Source organism: Ostrea edulis, chromosome 4 (genome assembly GCF_947568905.1).
Source record: "Ostrea edulis chromosome 4, xbOstEdul1.1, whole genome shotgun sequence".
Taxonomy (NCBI): domain Eukaryota; kingdom Metazoa; phylum Mollusca; class Bivalvia; order Ostreida; family Ostreidae; genus Ostrea; species Ostrea edulis.
The window spans coordinates 42168723-42186152 of record NC_079167.1 but is presented as its reverse complement, the minus strand read 5'-3'; the positions used below and the strand labels follow the sequence as shown (position 1 = coordinate 42186152).

The 17430-nt window shown below is 36.7% G+C and overlaps 1 protein-coding gene across 1 annotated transcript; it reads left to right on the top strand.

The window, feature by feature from the left end:
* The first annotated feature begins 6391 nt into the window (after nucleotides 1–6391).
* Nucleotides 6392–12961, top strand: LOC125672026 (acyl-coenzyme A thioesterase 13-like). Its single transcript, XM_048908081.2, has 3 exons — nucleotides 6392–6576; nucleotides 8690–8874; nucleotides 12545–12961. Exons 1-3 carry the CDS (start codon nucleotides 6487–6489, stop codon nucleotides 12696–12698), a joined length of 429 nt encoding a protein of 142 aa, XP_048764038.2. The 5' UTR covers nucleotides 6392–6486; the 3' UTR covers nucleotides 12699–12961.
* Nucleotides 12962–17430: the final 4469 nt, after the last annotated feature.

Sequence of the window (17430 nt, the reverse complement as noted above, 5' to 3'; positions counted from 1 at the left end):
GAGAAAGAGTATCTAGCCTCGCTTTGGGCTTGTGAAAAATTCTCGCGTTACATAGTAGGACTGAAATCGTTCAAGTTACTTACAGACCACAAACCTCTTGTACCCTTGATAAATACTCAAGACTTGGACAAAGCACCTTTACGCTGTCAACGCATGCTCATGCGACTACGAGGATACAGCTTACATGCAGAACATGTTCCTGGAAAACACCTTATTGTTCCAGACACACTGTCAAGAAGCCCGATAGGAAGACCAAATCAAGGTGATACTCTTGCTGAGGAAGTTGAATGTTACGTTGATTTGTTGGAGAACTCCAGACCATTGTCAGACAAGCTACTAGAGCAAATACAACAAGCTACAGAAGGAGACAGCATCCTACAAGAGGCAATCAACCATACTAGACATGGATGGCCGACACACATGGATTCCATTTACAGGAGGGAATTGCGAGATTACTTTGTAACACGCAGTGAACTGTCAGAGTCGAGAGGACTACTTTTGTACAGAAATCGCATTGTAATACCAGAGACTCTTAGAAGTGAAGTTCTGAGAAGCATACATGATGGACATCTTGGACTTAATAAGTGCAGAGCAAGAGCTCAGGATTCTGTGTGGTGGCCTGGAATTACACAGGACATTCGCAACCTTATAAACACATGTGAATTTTGCCAAACTCACCGTCGATCACAACAACGAGAACCGTTGAAGTATACACCATTACCAAGTCGACCATGGCAGAAAATTCCAGAAGACCTGTGTGAGTTAGATGGGAAACACTTCTTAGTAGTCATAGACTATTTTTCCAGATTCATTGAGATAGCGTTTCTACAGTCTACTACCAGCGCACAAGTTATCGGAAAGATGAAAAACATGTTTGCTCGATGGGGAATTCCTGAAGAGCTAGTCTCCGATAATGGTACCCAATTCACCTCAGACTTTCCACGAATTTGCAGTAAATTACAAATTTTGTCAGACGTTCACGAGTCCTCATTATCCACAATCTAATGGGGAGGCTGAAAGCGCCGTAAAGATTGCGAAAAGAATTCTCCGCCAGGATGATGTATTTAAGGCGTTGTTATCATATCGCAACACACCTATAGAAGCAACCGGTAAAAGCCCAGCAGAACTCATGATGGGACGGAAACTACGCACTACTGTTCCAACACTACCAGAATGGCTAGAACCAGAGTGGATGGATCGTGATGAAGTTTTCCTTCGTGATCTACGATACAAGGAGCGGTATAAATCTGGTTATGACCAACATCACAACGTGCGTCCATTAGCCGAACTAAAGCCAGGAGATTCGGTCAGAATCAAGACGGACAAAGACAAACTATGGGTCACCCAAGGAACCGTACAGGAGGCAGATCCAAAGACGCGATCATACGTTGTAGGGATCCCCAGAGGTTCTTATCGCAGGAACCGTCGACATCTTCAGAAAACCGATAGATCCGTGTTCTCCGACCGTTACAGTAAACCAGTAGTACCTGCAGACACATTCATATTAGATGCAGACCAAGAACCACAAGTCATTTCTAAGGAATCGCAATCACAGGAGCCTAAGGCTACGAGTGATGTTCCCTTAACTCCGCAGTCACCGAAGCAAGGAGTGATTCAAACGCGCAGCGGACGTGTCGTCCAACGTCCCAAGAACCTGGACGATTATGTTGAATGACATTTGTTTAAAGATTTGTGTTCTTTGCTAAAATTTGTATGTCTTAGAATGACTGTGTATTTGTAAAGTTGTATGTATCCAATTCTATAGAATAAGAACCCTTGTAATGAATCAGATATTTTTATTTCATGATGACTAGCAATGATTTATTCTAGTCAAATGTATGTTCTAGTCAGGAGGACATTTTGTTTAAATTTACTGTATTTCCATAGCTTAGGGGGAAAGATGTTTTGGATTCATGTTCATTCATTCATTTACTGTTTGATCAGCTGTTTGTGTACTGTTGTGTATGACGTCACGTTTTCTGTGTTCTTGAATAAATGGTAGATTAGACTACACGTGTTTTCATGGTGCTCGACTAAACAGAATAGTTTGAAGACTATCATCCTAGCGCAGATCTTAGCAAAGAACCCATTAATCAACCATAACAAATCCGGCAATCTGCAAGAGTATTTCTTCAAGAGAATTAGTAAGAAATGTGTTATTAAACTCAGAAATTCATCAAATTAAACTTAATTTGTAACGAGGGCTCTACGGTAGAACTATATATATATATATATATATATACACGTCCATGTAGTAGAATCGGGGAAACACATAATTCATGTGGCTAAGAGTTCTGCCATAATTTAGAAACACCAAGAATGTCCAATGGTAAAGTTTATTAATTTTAAAAAGTAATTTGTTTCCATTTTAATGGTATCTTTCTTCAAATGGATCATTGTGTTATATATCCATATGTTTCAGGGCTCGAAAAATTAACATATACCCGTCAGTCTGTGACTGGTTAAAAGTCTGGCGGACTGACTGACTGGCTAATTTTTTAAAGCATCATTTTGGAAAATATACTTATGAAATTTTTTACATTTAGCATGCTTCGATCTGTAGATATAAGACGAATCTGATTCGTAAATATAAATCCCACATTTAATTTAAGTGTGTTACAATATTGTCTGAGGCATATTTAGTCATAAAATCCGTAAAAGCATGTAAATCTTAATTTCTTAATCATATATTAATGCGATATTGTACCGTGTTTCCTATGTTTATGTATTTGCTAAACACCGACGCTGAATATGACGTCACAATGCACTGTTTACATCAGTTGCATAGCGTTTCCCGCGTTTGATGAATAGGCGAATCAAAAATGTCTAAAGTTAGAATACTTTGATTGAGCTCTGTCCTCACACGTTAGGTGCTAATATTTCGGGATATTTTTCATCCTGTTATGAATCTAAATACTAATGCCAATACTTTTTGTTTCACCCTCAAACACGGTCACGCCGTAAGACATATTAGAGAGCGAAGCCATCTCACCGTGACAGTGGAACTCTCCCTATAGGTAACACGTATGTGGTAGAGCATCCTTACCCGTCTGGAATAATAAAATGTTTAATTTATATTATTACATGTGTTCAGTGTTTTTAATTTTACGATAGATAATATCAGCTTAATATGTGTAATAAATACACAAACAGGTTTCCATAGTTGGTATTAAACAACTTTTAATATTTGAGTATTTCCCTTATGGCCAACTATAGTTTAGGTTGGTTACGGATTGTTTTTCATGGTTCATCGGTTCGTTTCTTAATTATTGGTCACATGACAGTTCTTGGTCAGTGTAAGATTCAGTTTGAATTTAGAAATTGAATTGGGCAGTTGTGTCATACTTTAGTTGAAAACTTTGGACATTTGGACTTACAGACTACAATCTACTAATCAGGTCAGTTACTAATTATGTTAAGGATTTTATGCATAGAGTGAGTGAGAGTAAGAGTAGTATGATTATTTTATTTCTATTTATTTCATAATGAGTGTATTGCTTCAGAAATCTGAGTAATATATATGTTTGTATTAATTGATAGATATACACCAGATCTACACATTACTATAGATCCATCCGGATTCTAATACCACATATTTGGTAAGAGTGTGTTATGTATTGTTTAGGTGGTGTTTGAGTTTGTCTTGCCATTATATGTTCTGGACAGGTTCTTAGTTTAAATGCAGAATATTAAGTAAATTTGATTAATTATGATTTTATATTAATGATGTGATCTGATGAAGAAAAGACAATTCTATCTATATGATTAATAAAGCTTAATATGGAATTATTTCTTTGTCATGTCTGTCCGTGATTTTATGTCGTGTCATATGTAATGTGTGCATGTTTAATATTTGTTATTACTTGTTGTAGAATCTTTTGGATGATATTTATTGGATAACATTTGGATGATCTGTGAATGATGTTATTCTGATCGATTGTGATAAATAAACCTCGTGACCGGTATGCTTGTTTGAGTTATCACCCGGTAACATGTATATATACATGTTTAAAAGGAAAATATAGAAAACTAATGAAAAATTAAACCATACCTATAGAACTTGAAAATTTTGGTCCCAATGGCGTCGATTCGAATACTAGCGCGTGGACATGTATTTCTCCATTTTGAATCTCGTCTATCCTAGTTCACGTAGTTCTGAGATGTTACATAACATTCGTAAAAGCATGTAAATCTTATTTTCTTAATCATGTATAATCAATCCTCAATAAACGCGATTTGTGCCATGCATCCTATGTTTGTGTATTTGCTAAACACCGACGCTAAAAATGACGTCACAATGCACTGTTTACATCAGTTGCATAGCGTTTCCCACGTTCAATAAATAGGCGGATCAAAAATGTCTAAAGTTAGAATACTTTGATTGAGCTCTGTCCTCACACGATAGGTGCTAATATTTCGAGATATTTTTGTCCTGTTATGGATCTAGATACTAATGCCAATACTTTTTGCTTCGCCCTCAAACACGGTCACGCCGTAAGACATACATATGTTTAAAGGGAAAATATCGAAAACTAATGAAAAATTAAACCATACCTATGGAACTTGAAAAGTTTGGTCCATATGCCGTCGATTCGAATACGAGCACGTGGACATGTATTTCTTCATATTGAATCTCGTGTACCCAAGTTCACGTCGTTCTGAGATGTTACATAAAATCCGTAAAACTAAAAGCATGTAAATCTTATTTTTTAAATCATATATATAATCACTCCTCTATTAAATCTCACTCTTCCACGCCCCGCCCACCGATGACAACGAACGTCACATGTTTTCAGACTCCGTCAACTAATGTAAACAACATGGCGGGCGATTTCGATCTTATACAGGATACCTTTTCAATCGCCTCGTTTACTCGTGAATTTTCACAGAACAGTCCGTCAAAGGGTTTGACATACTTCAGAGAAGGTTATGTTCACATAATTTCATACATAAGTAATTATAACTTATTTGTTAGCGCTAGATGCTTTCGCTGCATTTGAAGTAAAGAAACACTACATCGTCTAACCATCGAATTGCAGGATTCGGCTGCCATCGATGCTTACTGTTCATGCACAGCTGGGTTAATATTACGAAACGTTTTCCGAGTTTTGAATAATTGTTTTGTTACGGAATTGATGATGTTTGTTGTTCGGTTGAAACTGAATAACAATATCATATATGCTGCGTTGACCGGTTCAATAAAATAATTCATCTGCTTGCTTGCTTTTGCATCTTTTATTTTACTATTATTTATGATTTACTTATGAAAAACAGTTAAATATTATCAAGAATTTACATTGCAGCTCAAATATCATCTGTGATCTCCATTAAATGTTCAACTTCAGTTATACTTGAATGGATATTGTAGATCTAGATATCTACATTGAGATATTTACATGCATAATTTTTTTTAATGGTAATGGGTTAATTAGATCATTACAAGTTTTTATTCCACGTCCACCCAAATATCTATTTCTATTAAAAAAAAAAAAACCAACTTGCAAATCAACAGAAAGAATGTGTACAATGTTTGATAGACATCACCATCCTGAACCCAAGCACCTGTAGCTCTTAGTACATGTATACACATGACATGGGCATGTATTATTATCAGTCCCTGATTTAACTATTACTATTAACTAATACATAATTGTCTGCTAAGACTAACTTACTTTGTGTACCGGTCCATTCTGCTCTTACTGTGTGGCCTACCGCACGCCTTTATCCAACGTAAACATTAATCTTTATGTGATTTTGGGTTTGGAAATGGGATAAACATTACTTCTAGTATCCTTTCTGGGTAACGTGAATCACTGTTGCATTTCCCCGATGCACACAATTCCACCAATTTTATGAGAACTCGAAGTAATCAGGCTAAAACATCTGTACCTCAAAACCTCCGTCATCATAAGTTTTGACGGAGATTACCTCTTCCGCGATTCTGATTGGCTGTGCGGAGGTGATAACCGCACCCCCCTGACGACAGTGGAAGCGTGTACCACGTCTCCTATGTTTGTGAATTTGCTAAACACCGATGCTGAATATGACGTCACAATGCTTTGTTTAGATCAATTGTGTTATGTTTCCCGCGTTCAAGGAACAGGCGGATCAAATGTCTATTAAAGTTAGGAGGTTTCTTTGATGGAGTGTTATAAGTGCTAACTTCGTGATATTGTTTTGTCCCTGTTATGGATATAGATTCTACAGATGCTAATACTTTTTGCTTCGCCCTCAAAAACGGTCACACCGTAAGACATTATTGGGTTTTTTTTAAATTGTGTGAATCAATTTGGACATAAAGATTGTTCCCGAGAAGTATGAAGTTATTCTGTTCGCCGGTTTTGATATTATCTGTAAAACATCGCAATCCGGGACCATCGGGAGTCGGCAGTACTAGATTTACCGCCCGCCGACATGGGGTTAGGAATAAAATGGAGCCCAATCCCAACTCGATCTCTATTTGCACTAAGTATTGAAAATTGAAATATGTCTTTTGCTCGCAATGGACTTGCGTTTTTGAAACAGATGGTGAAATTCACAACAGAAATGAAAAGTTTTGAAAATGTTTTACAAGGCGTAAGTATAACTCGAAGATATTTTCCGATCCTTTACTGAATTCAGTTCGAATTATCTCAAATTTAACTTACTATCCAAATTTAATGAAATTTTCAATTGAAATGTAAAGTTGAGTAATTTTCCAAACAGGCACGCATTAATCACATGACATATGTTGTCTGATTAAAGTTTTATTTTATTTTTTCATCATTATTTATGATGTTGTTTGTTTTTCCTTTTTTATGTATCTATTGATTAATTATTAATTACCTGTCTTAATATTTTGATTGTGTTTGTGTCGTTGTCATCAAACGCGGTACACTGGTTCTACTGAAAAAGATTACCCCAATGATTTTGAGTTCACAAGACCAAAGTTCAAACTACCCAAGTATTGTCCGCTCAATATCTTGAATATCCTTTGCATGAAAGACATGGAACTTGGTACGCAGGTACATCCTAAAGGATCAGTATTTATAAATTTCTGAGGTTGATCAAATCTCACAAAGTTGTAAGTCAATTCACTATGAATAAAAATAAACTCCTTGTTATCTTTAGAGCAGACTATTGTAGTTGTCCCTGACTAGTAGTTAGTAGATAACCATTTTTTAAAACTATAATTATCATATATATATTTATATATTTATATTTACTATCAATAGGCCTACAGACATTCTAGATTTAATTTGACAATTTACTTTTCAAAAATTGCCACGGGCGGGGGGGGCATATATATATATATATATATATATATATATATATATATATATATATATATATATGTTTTCTAAAAACGGTGTTTTAAAATAATTTTACTATCCTGAGTTTCGACTCTATATAGGCCTATATGTGTGCTACCAACGCGCTGATGCATTTCAATTCATCGTAGTATCGGAACTATAAATAGAACTCTGATGTAGGCCTATTTCAAGTCATTACAGTATCAACTCGGAGGCATTTTAATTCCTCATAGTATCAAAACTCTAAATAGAAACCGGAGGCATTTCAATTCATCATAATATCAATTAAAACTCTGAATGTAACTCAGATGCATTTCAACTCATTATAGTGTCAAACTTCAAAATAGAACTCAGAAGCATTTTTAGCATCTCAGATGAGGTGATGAGGGAATTTAATGCACCAAGCAACTTTCTGAGAATTTGATTTGCAGATATAATATTCTGAAGCGATCTATGCAGTGAACTGTATACTATGTTTACTTTAAAAAATAACGAATGACAAAAAAATGTAGGGAGGGGGGTTGCACGAATACAATTATGCCTTGTCCCCTTTTGTTGGTTGGAGTGGGGGATGGCTATGATCCTTCAATGCCTTGAATATGTTTGTCCAAGATTTTGAATATGTTTATCCAAAATTTTTAATGCCACCTTTGAATGTATTCACCTAGAATTATTAATACCACCCTTGAATATGTTTAAATCCAAGGGTCTTGATTCCACATTCATCACTGATACAGACTTGACAGAAAGCAATATGTCTGCCTCCGATATCAATATCTTCATATGAAAATGTAACTGATTTAATCTGTACAACGATATGTGTAATCATGATAGAATATACTCAATGTTTTTTGTTGTACATTGATATTTTCAGTTTATATTTATTGACATTCACTTAACGAATATTCTATTCATCATAACGTTCATTGCACTGGATATGTTGTGTTATATATAATAGCGCGAACATTTCTATCTATATATAAATATTATACTTGTTAAATGAAACCGCGCCAAATATCATATCGCTAAAAATTTCAAAGAAAATCTCGTCAAATATTCTCCACGTTAAAATGACCCGCTATTATCGTACTTTTTTCATGTCATTTGTTAATCTAATAATTGTTTAATATTGACAGGCACACGATAGCCTAGTTGTTAGTAAGTGTTTATCCACAGGGGTTACCAGTAAATGTATGTATACAGTATATGCACATGAAGCCGTTCCTCTTGTTCTGAACATTTGTTTCAGTAACGTAAAATAACCAACAAGTTTGGTAAATTGATGCTGACTTTAATTCAAAGTTTTGAACTCTGTACAGAAACACGTGCAAGTACCTTAAATGTTGTAGAAACTTATCTAAGCATAATTCAATTTCTATGGTAATCTTTTTACTAAGGTTCGAGTTGTGGACGGAGGGGAGGGGCGATGTCAGTGTGAAATGACCGTGAAGGAGGAACACCAGAATGCTGACGGGACACTACATGGGGGCATGACCGCCACTCTGGTGGGTGCCGTGTCCGCGTGGGCTTTGATGACAACAGAGCGACAGGTGCCTGGCGTTAGTGTTGATCTTAGTGTATCGTAAGTACTCATACAATGCTGTATACAATGGAGCGAGGATTTTGCATATATTTTAGGCGTAGGTTTTATTTAGTTTATTTGCTCTACATCCCATCAAAGAACGTCACACTGTGTTTTGACTACGTGTTTACAAAACTTCAAGATATTGTACAACTATAACACCTCCCTAGAACAAAATTAAGAGTTTGACAAACACGGACCCCTGAATATACCAGGTGAATATATGTCAGGTGCCTAGGAGCAGTAATCATCCCCTGTCGACCGGTCACACCCGACGTGAGCCCTATACCGCAGTCAGGTAAATGGAGTAATCCATCGTCAAAATCAGTGAGTAAAGAACGGCGTAACAATCGGTATGAAGCACGTCAGACAACATTTGACCAAATGACAGGTTGTATTGGCAAACTAGATCGTTATATTTACACAAAACTCATGCATCAAACTGATGGGTCCCACAATAGGGGATCAAAGTTTTAAATACAAATATATAGAGAAAATTTCTAAAAATGTTCTCAAGAACCATTGGGCCAAAGAAGTTTACATTCATATGAAAGCTTCCTGACATAATACAGATTCAAGTTTGTAAAAATCATGGCCCCTGGTGGTAGTTTGGGGCCACAATAGGGATAAAAGTTTTACATGCGAATATATAGGGAAAATCTTTAAATATGGGCCAAGGTGACTCAGGTGAGCGATGTGGCCCATGGGCCTCTTGTTTATCTTTATCTCCAACCTAGGCAATATGTCACTGACTACGTCAGATTCATTTTTACTGTATACGGTTTAGACATGCATAGAAGTGAAGTGTTTAGAGTGAGTGCATCTTATACGTCAATAAACTGGATGAACAACCAAACAATGCTGAGGAGGAGAGGATGGTAAAGGTTGGACAGTGAAGTAGACCACAGTGGATCTACTGAAGAAAGGACCAATGAACACCACGCTATGGGAACAAGTTATCTGCTCCTGATTAAGGAATGCCTCATAATGACAAGAAAAATACTTCGAAGAAGAATCAGTGTGGGAATTGGCACTGGTCATCAAAATGGATCAGGAATGGAAGTGCATTGATAACAGTAATGAACGACCAAGGAGTCAGAGACAAACCCCAGACAAGATACATCATAAGAGAATGATAAGCAAAACTGTCAAAATTGAGACGAGAAAGGAAAGGAAACGAAGCGAATATCTATTAAAACCCTTTAAATCTTGTATTTACAACAATCATTCTTACAAGATGAGACTAGATTTAAATGAATGGAAATCAATGCAACCAACTTTACCACATGGCTCTGAGTACCTTGTTTTTGAAATACAGCGCAACTTGTCGGAAAATGAAACTAAACAAAGAACCGATGGAAACCTTATATTATTTGAAGATAAATGAAAATAAAAAAAAGAAACCATGGGAATTTTAAATTATTTGAAGAAAATAGAAATCGTTGGATCAGATATTTGAATTCCACCAAGTAAGCTATACTAAGTCAGACAGACAAAATGTATCGTATAAGACAAAGCCAGGACAAAAGGAAACAAGGATACCTGGTTAATAACAACCTGCCCGTTATGAAGGTTAAAATCACAGTGAGTGGATTCAAGTAGAATAGATGAAATCCTATATACATGTAGATAGGATGGCTAGTGAATTCGAAAATAAAATCCGGTATTCGAGGAATATACATGATGACTAGATAGAGATGAAATCCGTAATCGAGGAATAGACAAGATGACTAGATAGGGATGAAATCCGGTAATGAGGAATAGACAGGATGACTAGTAGAGATGAAATCTGGTAATCGAGAAATAGAAAGGGTGACTAGTGGAGATGAAATCCGATAATCAAGGGTTAGAATCCGGTAATCGAGGAATAGATAGGATGATTAGATAGGGATGAAATCCGGTAATCGAGGAATAGACAGGATGACTAGATAGGGATGAAATCCGGTAATCGAGGAATAGACAAGATGACTAGATAGGGATGAAATCCGGTAATCGAGGAATAGACAGGATGACTAGTGGAGATGAAAGGATGACTAGTGGATATGAAATTCTGTAATCGAAAAATAAATACGATGACTAGATAAAGATGAAATCTGGTAATCGAGGAATAGACAGGATCGATGGCTAGATGGAGATGAAGAGTTGGAGATTGGAAGGAAAGAAAAGAGGACAGAAAAACACCTAGAGTAACCATGAACAGTCTCATTCTATATGTAAAACTTATACGGTACCAATTTTGATGCACCAGATGCGCATTTCGACAAATAATGTCTCCAAAAACAGCGTGCCAAAAAAGTGGAGCCAAATTCGTCCAAGGATAAGAGCTATGCATGAGGGAGATAATCCTTAATTTTGAAATGAATTTCTAGATTAATGTCTCTTCAGTGATGCTCAAGCCGAAATTTTGAAAATTCGAAATGACAAAAAACTTGTAAGAGTTAAAAGGAAAACTAGAGTGCCAAAAACTGGAGCCAAATTCGTCCAAGGATCAGAGCTATGCAGGAGGGAGATATCATCCTTAATTTTTATATGAATTTCTAAATTTTATCCCAGCAATTAGATATACATCCGTATTTTCAAGCTAGTAACGAAGTATGTAAAACAGTAGAGTATATTAACCGAGAATAGTCTCATTCTATATATAAAACACCGAGAGTACTCGAGAACAGTCTCATTCTATATATAGAAAGAAGGCACTGAGGCATTGCAGCGACCCCTGTATTTCCTTTGACAAAAACAAAATCTAGAAATTTTGCATCACGACATGTTAAGGATATAATCTGCATAGGTATATCTACCAGATTTTATTTGTAATATAGATAATTCTTTGAAGAGGGTGCCCAATATTGATTGAGAAGTTTGGATCATATGATATTGAATAATGCTATGCCCACAATCGGTGACTCAGACGGTATTTATATTTACAGTGGATGTGCCATGAGGACACTGGGATCCTTGTATATATATTTTGATAGTATATGAAATCTCAGGTTTAAAATCATGATGTTACGATTGCTGCATTAGTCACCGATTGTGGACTTAGCCTTCTCAATCAATATTGGGCACCCTCTTCAAAGAGTTATCTATATTACAAATTTATGTAGATCTCAACATTTGTGGTGAACCTGTTCTGTCATGTATTTATGTCTTTCCTAAAAATGACATATTGTACGTTATTATGAAAGGTGAAGATAACGAACAGTGATCAATCTCATAACTCATACAAGCAATACAAAATAGATAGTTGGGCAAACACGGACCCCAGGACACACCAGAGGTGGGATCAGGTGCATAGGAGGAGTAAGCATCCGCTGTCGACTGGTCACACCCGCCGTGATCCCTATATCCTGTTCAGGTAAACGGAGTTATCCGCAGTCAAATTCAGTGTGCCAAGAACGGCTTAACAGTCGGTATGAAACACGTCAGATAGTATTTGACCCAATGATATGTTGTATTGACGAACTAAATCGTTAATAGTTTTAATTATGAATAATAAATACAGGTAAAATTCATTTCTAAAAATTAAATTTAAAAAAAATAGAAATCATCTTTCAACGCATCTTTAGAAAGTCATTTTTAAATGTTAGATTTGAAATGGTGGATCAAATACGTGTGCACTTAGACAAGTTTGACAAATCATGTATATTTAAAGAAATATATTTGTTTACAGATTTATGAAACCGGTGAAAATCGGGAACGACATTGTGATTGATGCTGACACACTGAAGATAGGGAAAACTCTGGCGTTTTGTTCAGTCGACATTAAATTGAAAAGCGACGGTTCACTTGTAGCTCAAGGAAAACACACGACATATGTCGGATGAAGTGGTATTTAGAATTCCGAAGACAGTCTGTTGGAATTCCCTTGGGCACGAATTGTGCTCCTTTGTTAGCTGATCTGTTTCTATATTCATATGAAGCAGAATTTTCAAAAACTTCTATGCAAGAAGAAAAAATATCTTGCTGTGGCCTTCAATTCGACATTTAGATATATCTACAACGTTTTGTTTATTAACAATAATAACTTTCATTCATATGTCGATTCGATATATCCCTGTGAACTCGAAATAAAAGACACCACAGAGTCGTCCACTTCTGCTTCATACTTAGATATTTTATTGAAAGTAGGCATTAACGGCAAACTAACAACTCAACTGTATGAAAAACGGAATGATTTCAGCTTCTCCATCGTCAACTTCCCATATTTATGTACACAATATTCCATTATCACCTGCATATGATGTTAATATCTCTCAAATGATGCGATACGGAAGAGCTTGTTCTGCGTATAGTCAGTTTTTAAATCGAGACAAGCTACTGACAAACAAGTTCATGGTACAGGGGTTTCAACAGTTTCGATTGAAGTCTGCATTTCGCAAATTCTAGTTCGTCAATACAACCTATCCTTGGGTCAAATGCTGTCTGACGTGTTTCATACCGATTGTTAGGCCGTTCTTGGCACACTAATTTTGACTACGGATAACTCCGTGTACCTGATCAGGATATAGGGCTCACGGCGGGTGCGACCGGTCGACAGCGGATGCTTACTCCTCCTATGCACCTGACCCCACCTCTGGTGTGTCCAGGGGTCCGTGTTTGCCCAACTATCTATTTTGTATTGCTTATAGGAGTTATGAGATTGATCACTGTTCGTTATATTCAACTTTCATGTTGCAAGATTTATAATTCTTGCCAGAGAATATTTATAGGTTCTATCTATGCCCCTACACTTGTATAATGCTTCTATCATTCTGTGTATGTTTATATCGCGTTTTTAGGAGATTGAAACATGAACAAACGTGGAGGATTAACATACCCGTATATAATGTTTACACAACCTTCGTTAAACAATGAATTGATTTAGATCACGCTTGTATTCCTTAATATTGTAATTAAAGTAGACTTTTCTATTTTATATGGAAAAGTTTACTTTTATTACAATATTGAGGAATACAGTCATGATCTAAATCAATTCATGTCCCGTTGGGATCCGGGTTAGAATAGGTCCTCAGTACCCCTTTCTTGTTGTAAGAGGTGACTAAATTGGGCGGTCCTTCGGATGAGACCGTAAAAACCGAGGTCCTGCGTCACAGTAGGTGTGGTACGATAAAGATCCCTCCCTGCTCAAACGCCGTAAGAGCAAAGCATAGGCCTAAATTTTGCAGCCCTTTCCATGTGAGTGAAATATTCTCGAGAGGGACGTTTAACAATATACAATAAATCAATTCATGAACCGCCGCGGTGGCCTAGACGTTAGAGCGTTCGCCCCGCATGAGGAAGGCGGGGGTTCGAATCCCGGCCGCGACAGACCTAAGTCGTTAAAACAGGTAGTGACAGTTCCATCGCTAAATGCTCGGCATCAGGTGTGAATGTCGCGGGTCCTCGGAAATGACCTTAACAACGGATGTCCCGTGTCACAATAAGTGTGGCACGCTAAAGAACTCTCACTGCTCAATGGCTGTAAGCGCCTAGCAAAGGCCTAAATTTGAAGCCCTTCACCGGTCTTGGTGACGTCTCCAAATGAGTGAAAAATTCTCAAGTGAGACGTTAAGCAAGATACAATCAATGAATCTATTTTATATACAGAGAAGTATTGAATTTAGAGTGTCAGCGTAATGAAATTGGGTGAATACGGGTTACATGTTTACTAGTCTTTACCAGATCAAATTGTCCATATTCTGGATTACACATTTAAATTAATATACAACTGCACTATGATCATTATGAGAATGAAAAGTGAAAACAGTTATCAATCTCATAAAAACCATAAAGAATGCAGAATTAAGAGTAGGGTATGGAATCAGGTACCTAGGAGGAGTAAGCATCCCCTGTTGAGAATGAATTATGAGAGGTCAGAACATTGCACTGTAGCATTTAAAATTCTAGCCACTCTAAAGGACCGGTAGCTCAGCGGTTAAGGTGTCCAAAAACCTCTGACAATTTCTCGAACAGGTCGTAAAATTACTACAAAAAACTCAAAACAAGATGACATGACACCATGCTGTGGAAACTACAAATTTACGCAAATATGAAAACGTACGATAGTTCGATGGTACATTGTCGATGACTGTGTGTATAATGTCGATTTCACGTCCGGCGGTTCGATGAATGTGTGTATAATGTCGATTTTACGTCCGACAGTTCGATGATTGTGGTACGATGTCGAGTTTACGTTCGAATTTGTTACTATCGTCATAATACCGTGTCATCGCACCATAACGACAATGATATGAATGGATGGAACAAAATTCCATATAGCTGAAATAATTTAAATCAGGTCATAGTTGGAGAGTTAGGTTGACTTTACATGTTGCCTTGTTGACCTGCAGTATAGAATGGTTGACCGCTTTCTCCAGTTTCCAGACGTTGATATATATTGCGGTCTGCTGCATGGTCTGCAGAAGATGTTGATGGTATATCTTAGTCGTCTCTCTACAGTCCCCAAAGCGTCTATTTATTTTGTGGTCTGCTGACTGTTTTCTTCCATTTCTAAAAGTTATTTGGTTTGTGGTATATTTTGTAGTCTTCATAAATCCTTTGAGTTTTTATAAATTTTTTAAACTTCAGCTAAATAGAGAACACTTGCCCTGCATAAATAGATTTAATATTTATTTGGTTTGTGGTATATTTTGTAGTCTTCATGACGTCTCTCTGCATTCTCCAACCGTCTATTTATTTTGTGGTCTGCTGCACGGCTTTATTCTATTTCTACTTGTTGGTTTGTTTCTCTACAGACGTTGATACACACATTGGGATTATCTGGTTACAGACATGGATCGGTGTCTTTAGTATCAAGACGTAGAAGTACGAGTATGATTTAGTTCGTGAATCGTCGTCATTGAATAAAAGTAACGTACAAGCGACATATCATACACATTTATTCATTTACATTTGTTTCGTGTGTAAAAATTCACAAGTACAAAATTCTCGTTATTACATTTAATATCATTGCTAATTGATCAATAATAAAGTGAAGGTTAACAAACGGTGATCAATTTCTTAAATCCTATGAAGAATATAAAATTAGGAGTAGGGGAAGTACGGACTCCTGGATACACCAGCGGAGGGATTAGGTGCTTAGGAGGAGTAAGCATCTCTTGTTGACCGGTATTACCAGCTGAAGCCCCTCTATCTTGATCAGGTAAACGGAGTAATCCACAGTCAAGATAACTGTGTAAAGAACGGTTCTACAATTGGTTTGAAACACTTTAGACAGTATCACGCCTCAGACAAAATTGTTGAAATCTAATTGGTCAGATCTTGGTCACATGACGCCTTGAAAAAAACCGTATCATGCGAATAAAATCCGTATTGGGCGAGTGATTTTATTTATCGTCGGGTTCGACTTGCAGCCGTGTCAAAAGGAAAGACATTTGACTAAGTTGTATGATATAGACCCCCACATATACAGTTAGAGGTCTTCGGCGTGATAAATTCGTTACACAGTTAGTTAGTGACCTGATACGGAAAAATACATGGTGTGAAAAGAAAACCCGTATCGGGGCTCGGCTTCGCCTCGCCCGATACGGGTTTTCTTTTCACACCATGTATTTTTCCATATCAGGTCACTAACTGTGTAACTAATAGTATTAAACCTGACGACAGGTTATATTTGCTGATTTTAAACGAGACTGTTGAAACTCCTGTAACATCACCTTTTTTGTCTGTAGAGTTGGGATCACAAGATATGAATATTTCCGTGGTCCATTTTTATTGATGAAGCAGCTGTCTATCATGTCAAAAAGCATAATGTTTAATTTATTGTGAGGAATGGACGTGTAAAGTGTTAAAAAGTCGTACGTTTTGATGTTGTTGATTTCGGAAATATTTTTGAGATTTCAAATTTATTAAAAGTTCTTTGGGAGCTTTTTGAATCCAAATCTAATTTCACTACTTCTCGCATATTTCGTGACACAATACGTTTGATATTTCTGCTTCACAGCATTTAATATTTTCGTGAGGAGAAAGGCTTGGTAGAATATTCACTGGATCCAGCAGTATATCTATAGATACGGTAACTCATTCATTCATGACTGGAATATCATGTATACTCGGTTCAATTCACAATATAGTGGAAGGGTGAAGATAACGACCAGTGATCAATTTCATAACTATTATAAAGAATACAAAATTAAAAGTTAGGCAAACACGGACCACTCGACATACCAGAGGCAGGGTCAGGTGCCTAGGAGGAGTAAGAATGTCCCCTGTCGACCGGGTACACCAATGCCAAAATCTTTAATTTGAACAGTTAAAACAATCGGGTACATTTTATATTCATTTAAATTACTTATGGATACTAGGGAAATCAATGCATGAGAGGCATATAAAGAAAATATAGCATAGGAGTTATTGCCCTTTTGACAACATATTTTTGGTATGTACAGATAATTGAAAGTATATAGAGAAAACCTATACAGTTTCATCTCAAATACAAATAATTTACAAACTTTTGTATTGAACCTGGTGAATAAAAGTTCAACACGAAGTTACACGAGGGCAGAGTGACATTAAACGGATTTTTGTCTTTATCCCGACAGAGAAACAATACGTTTT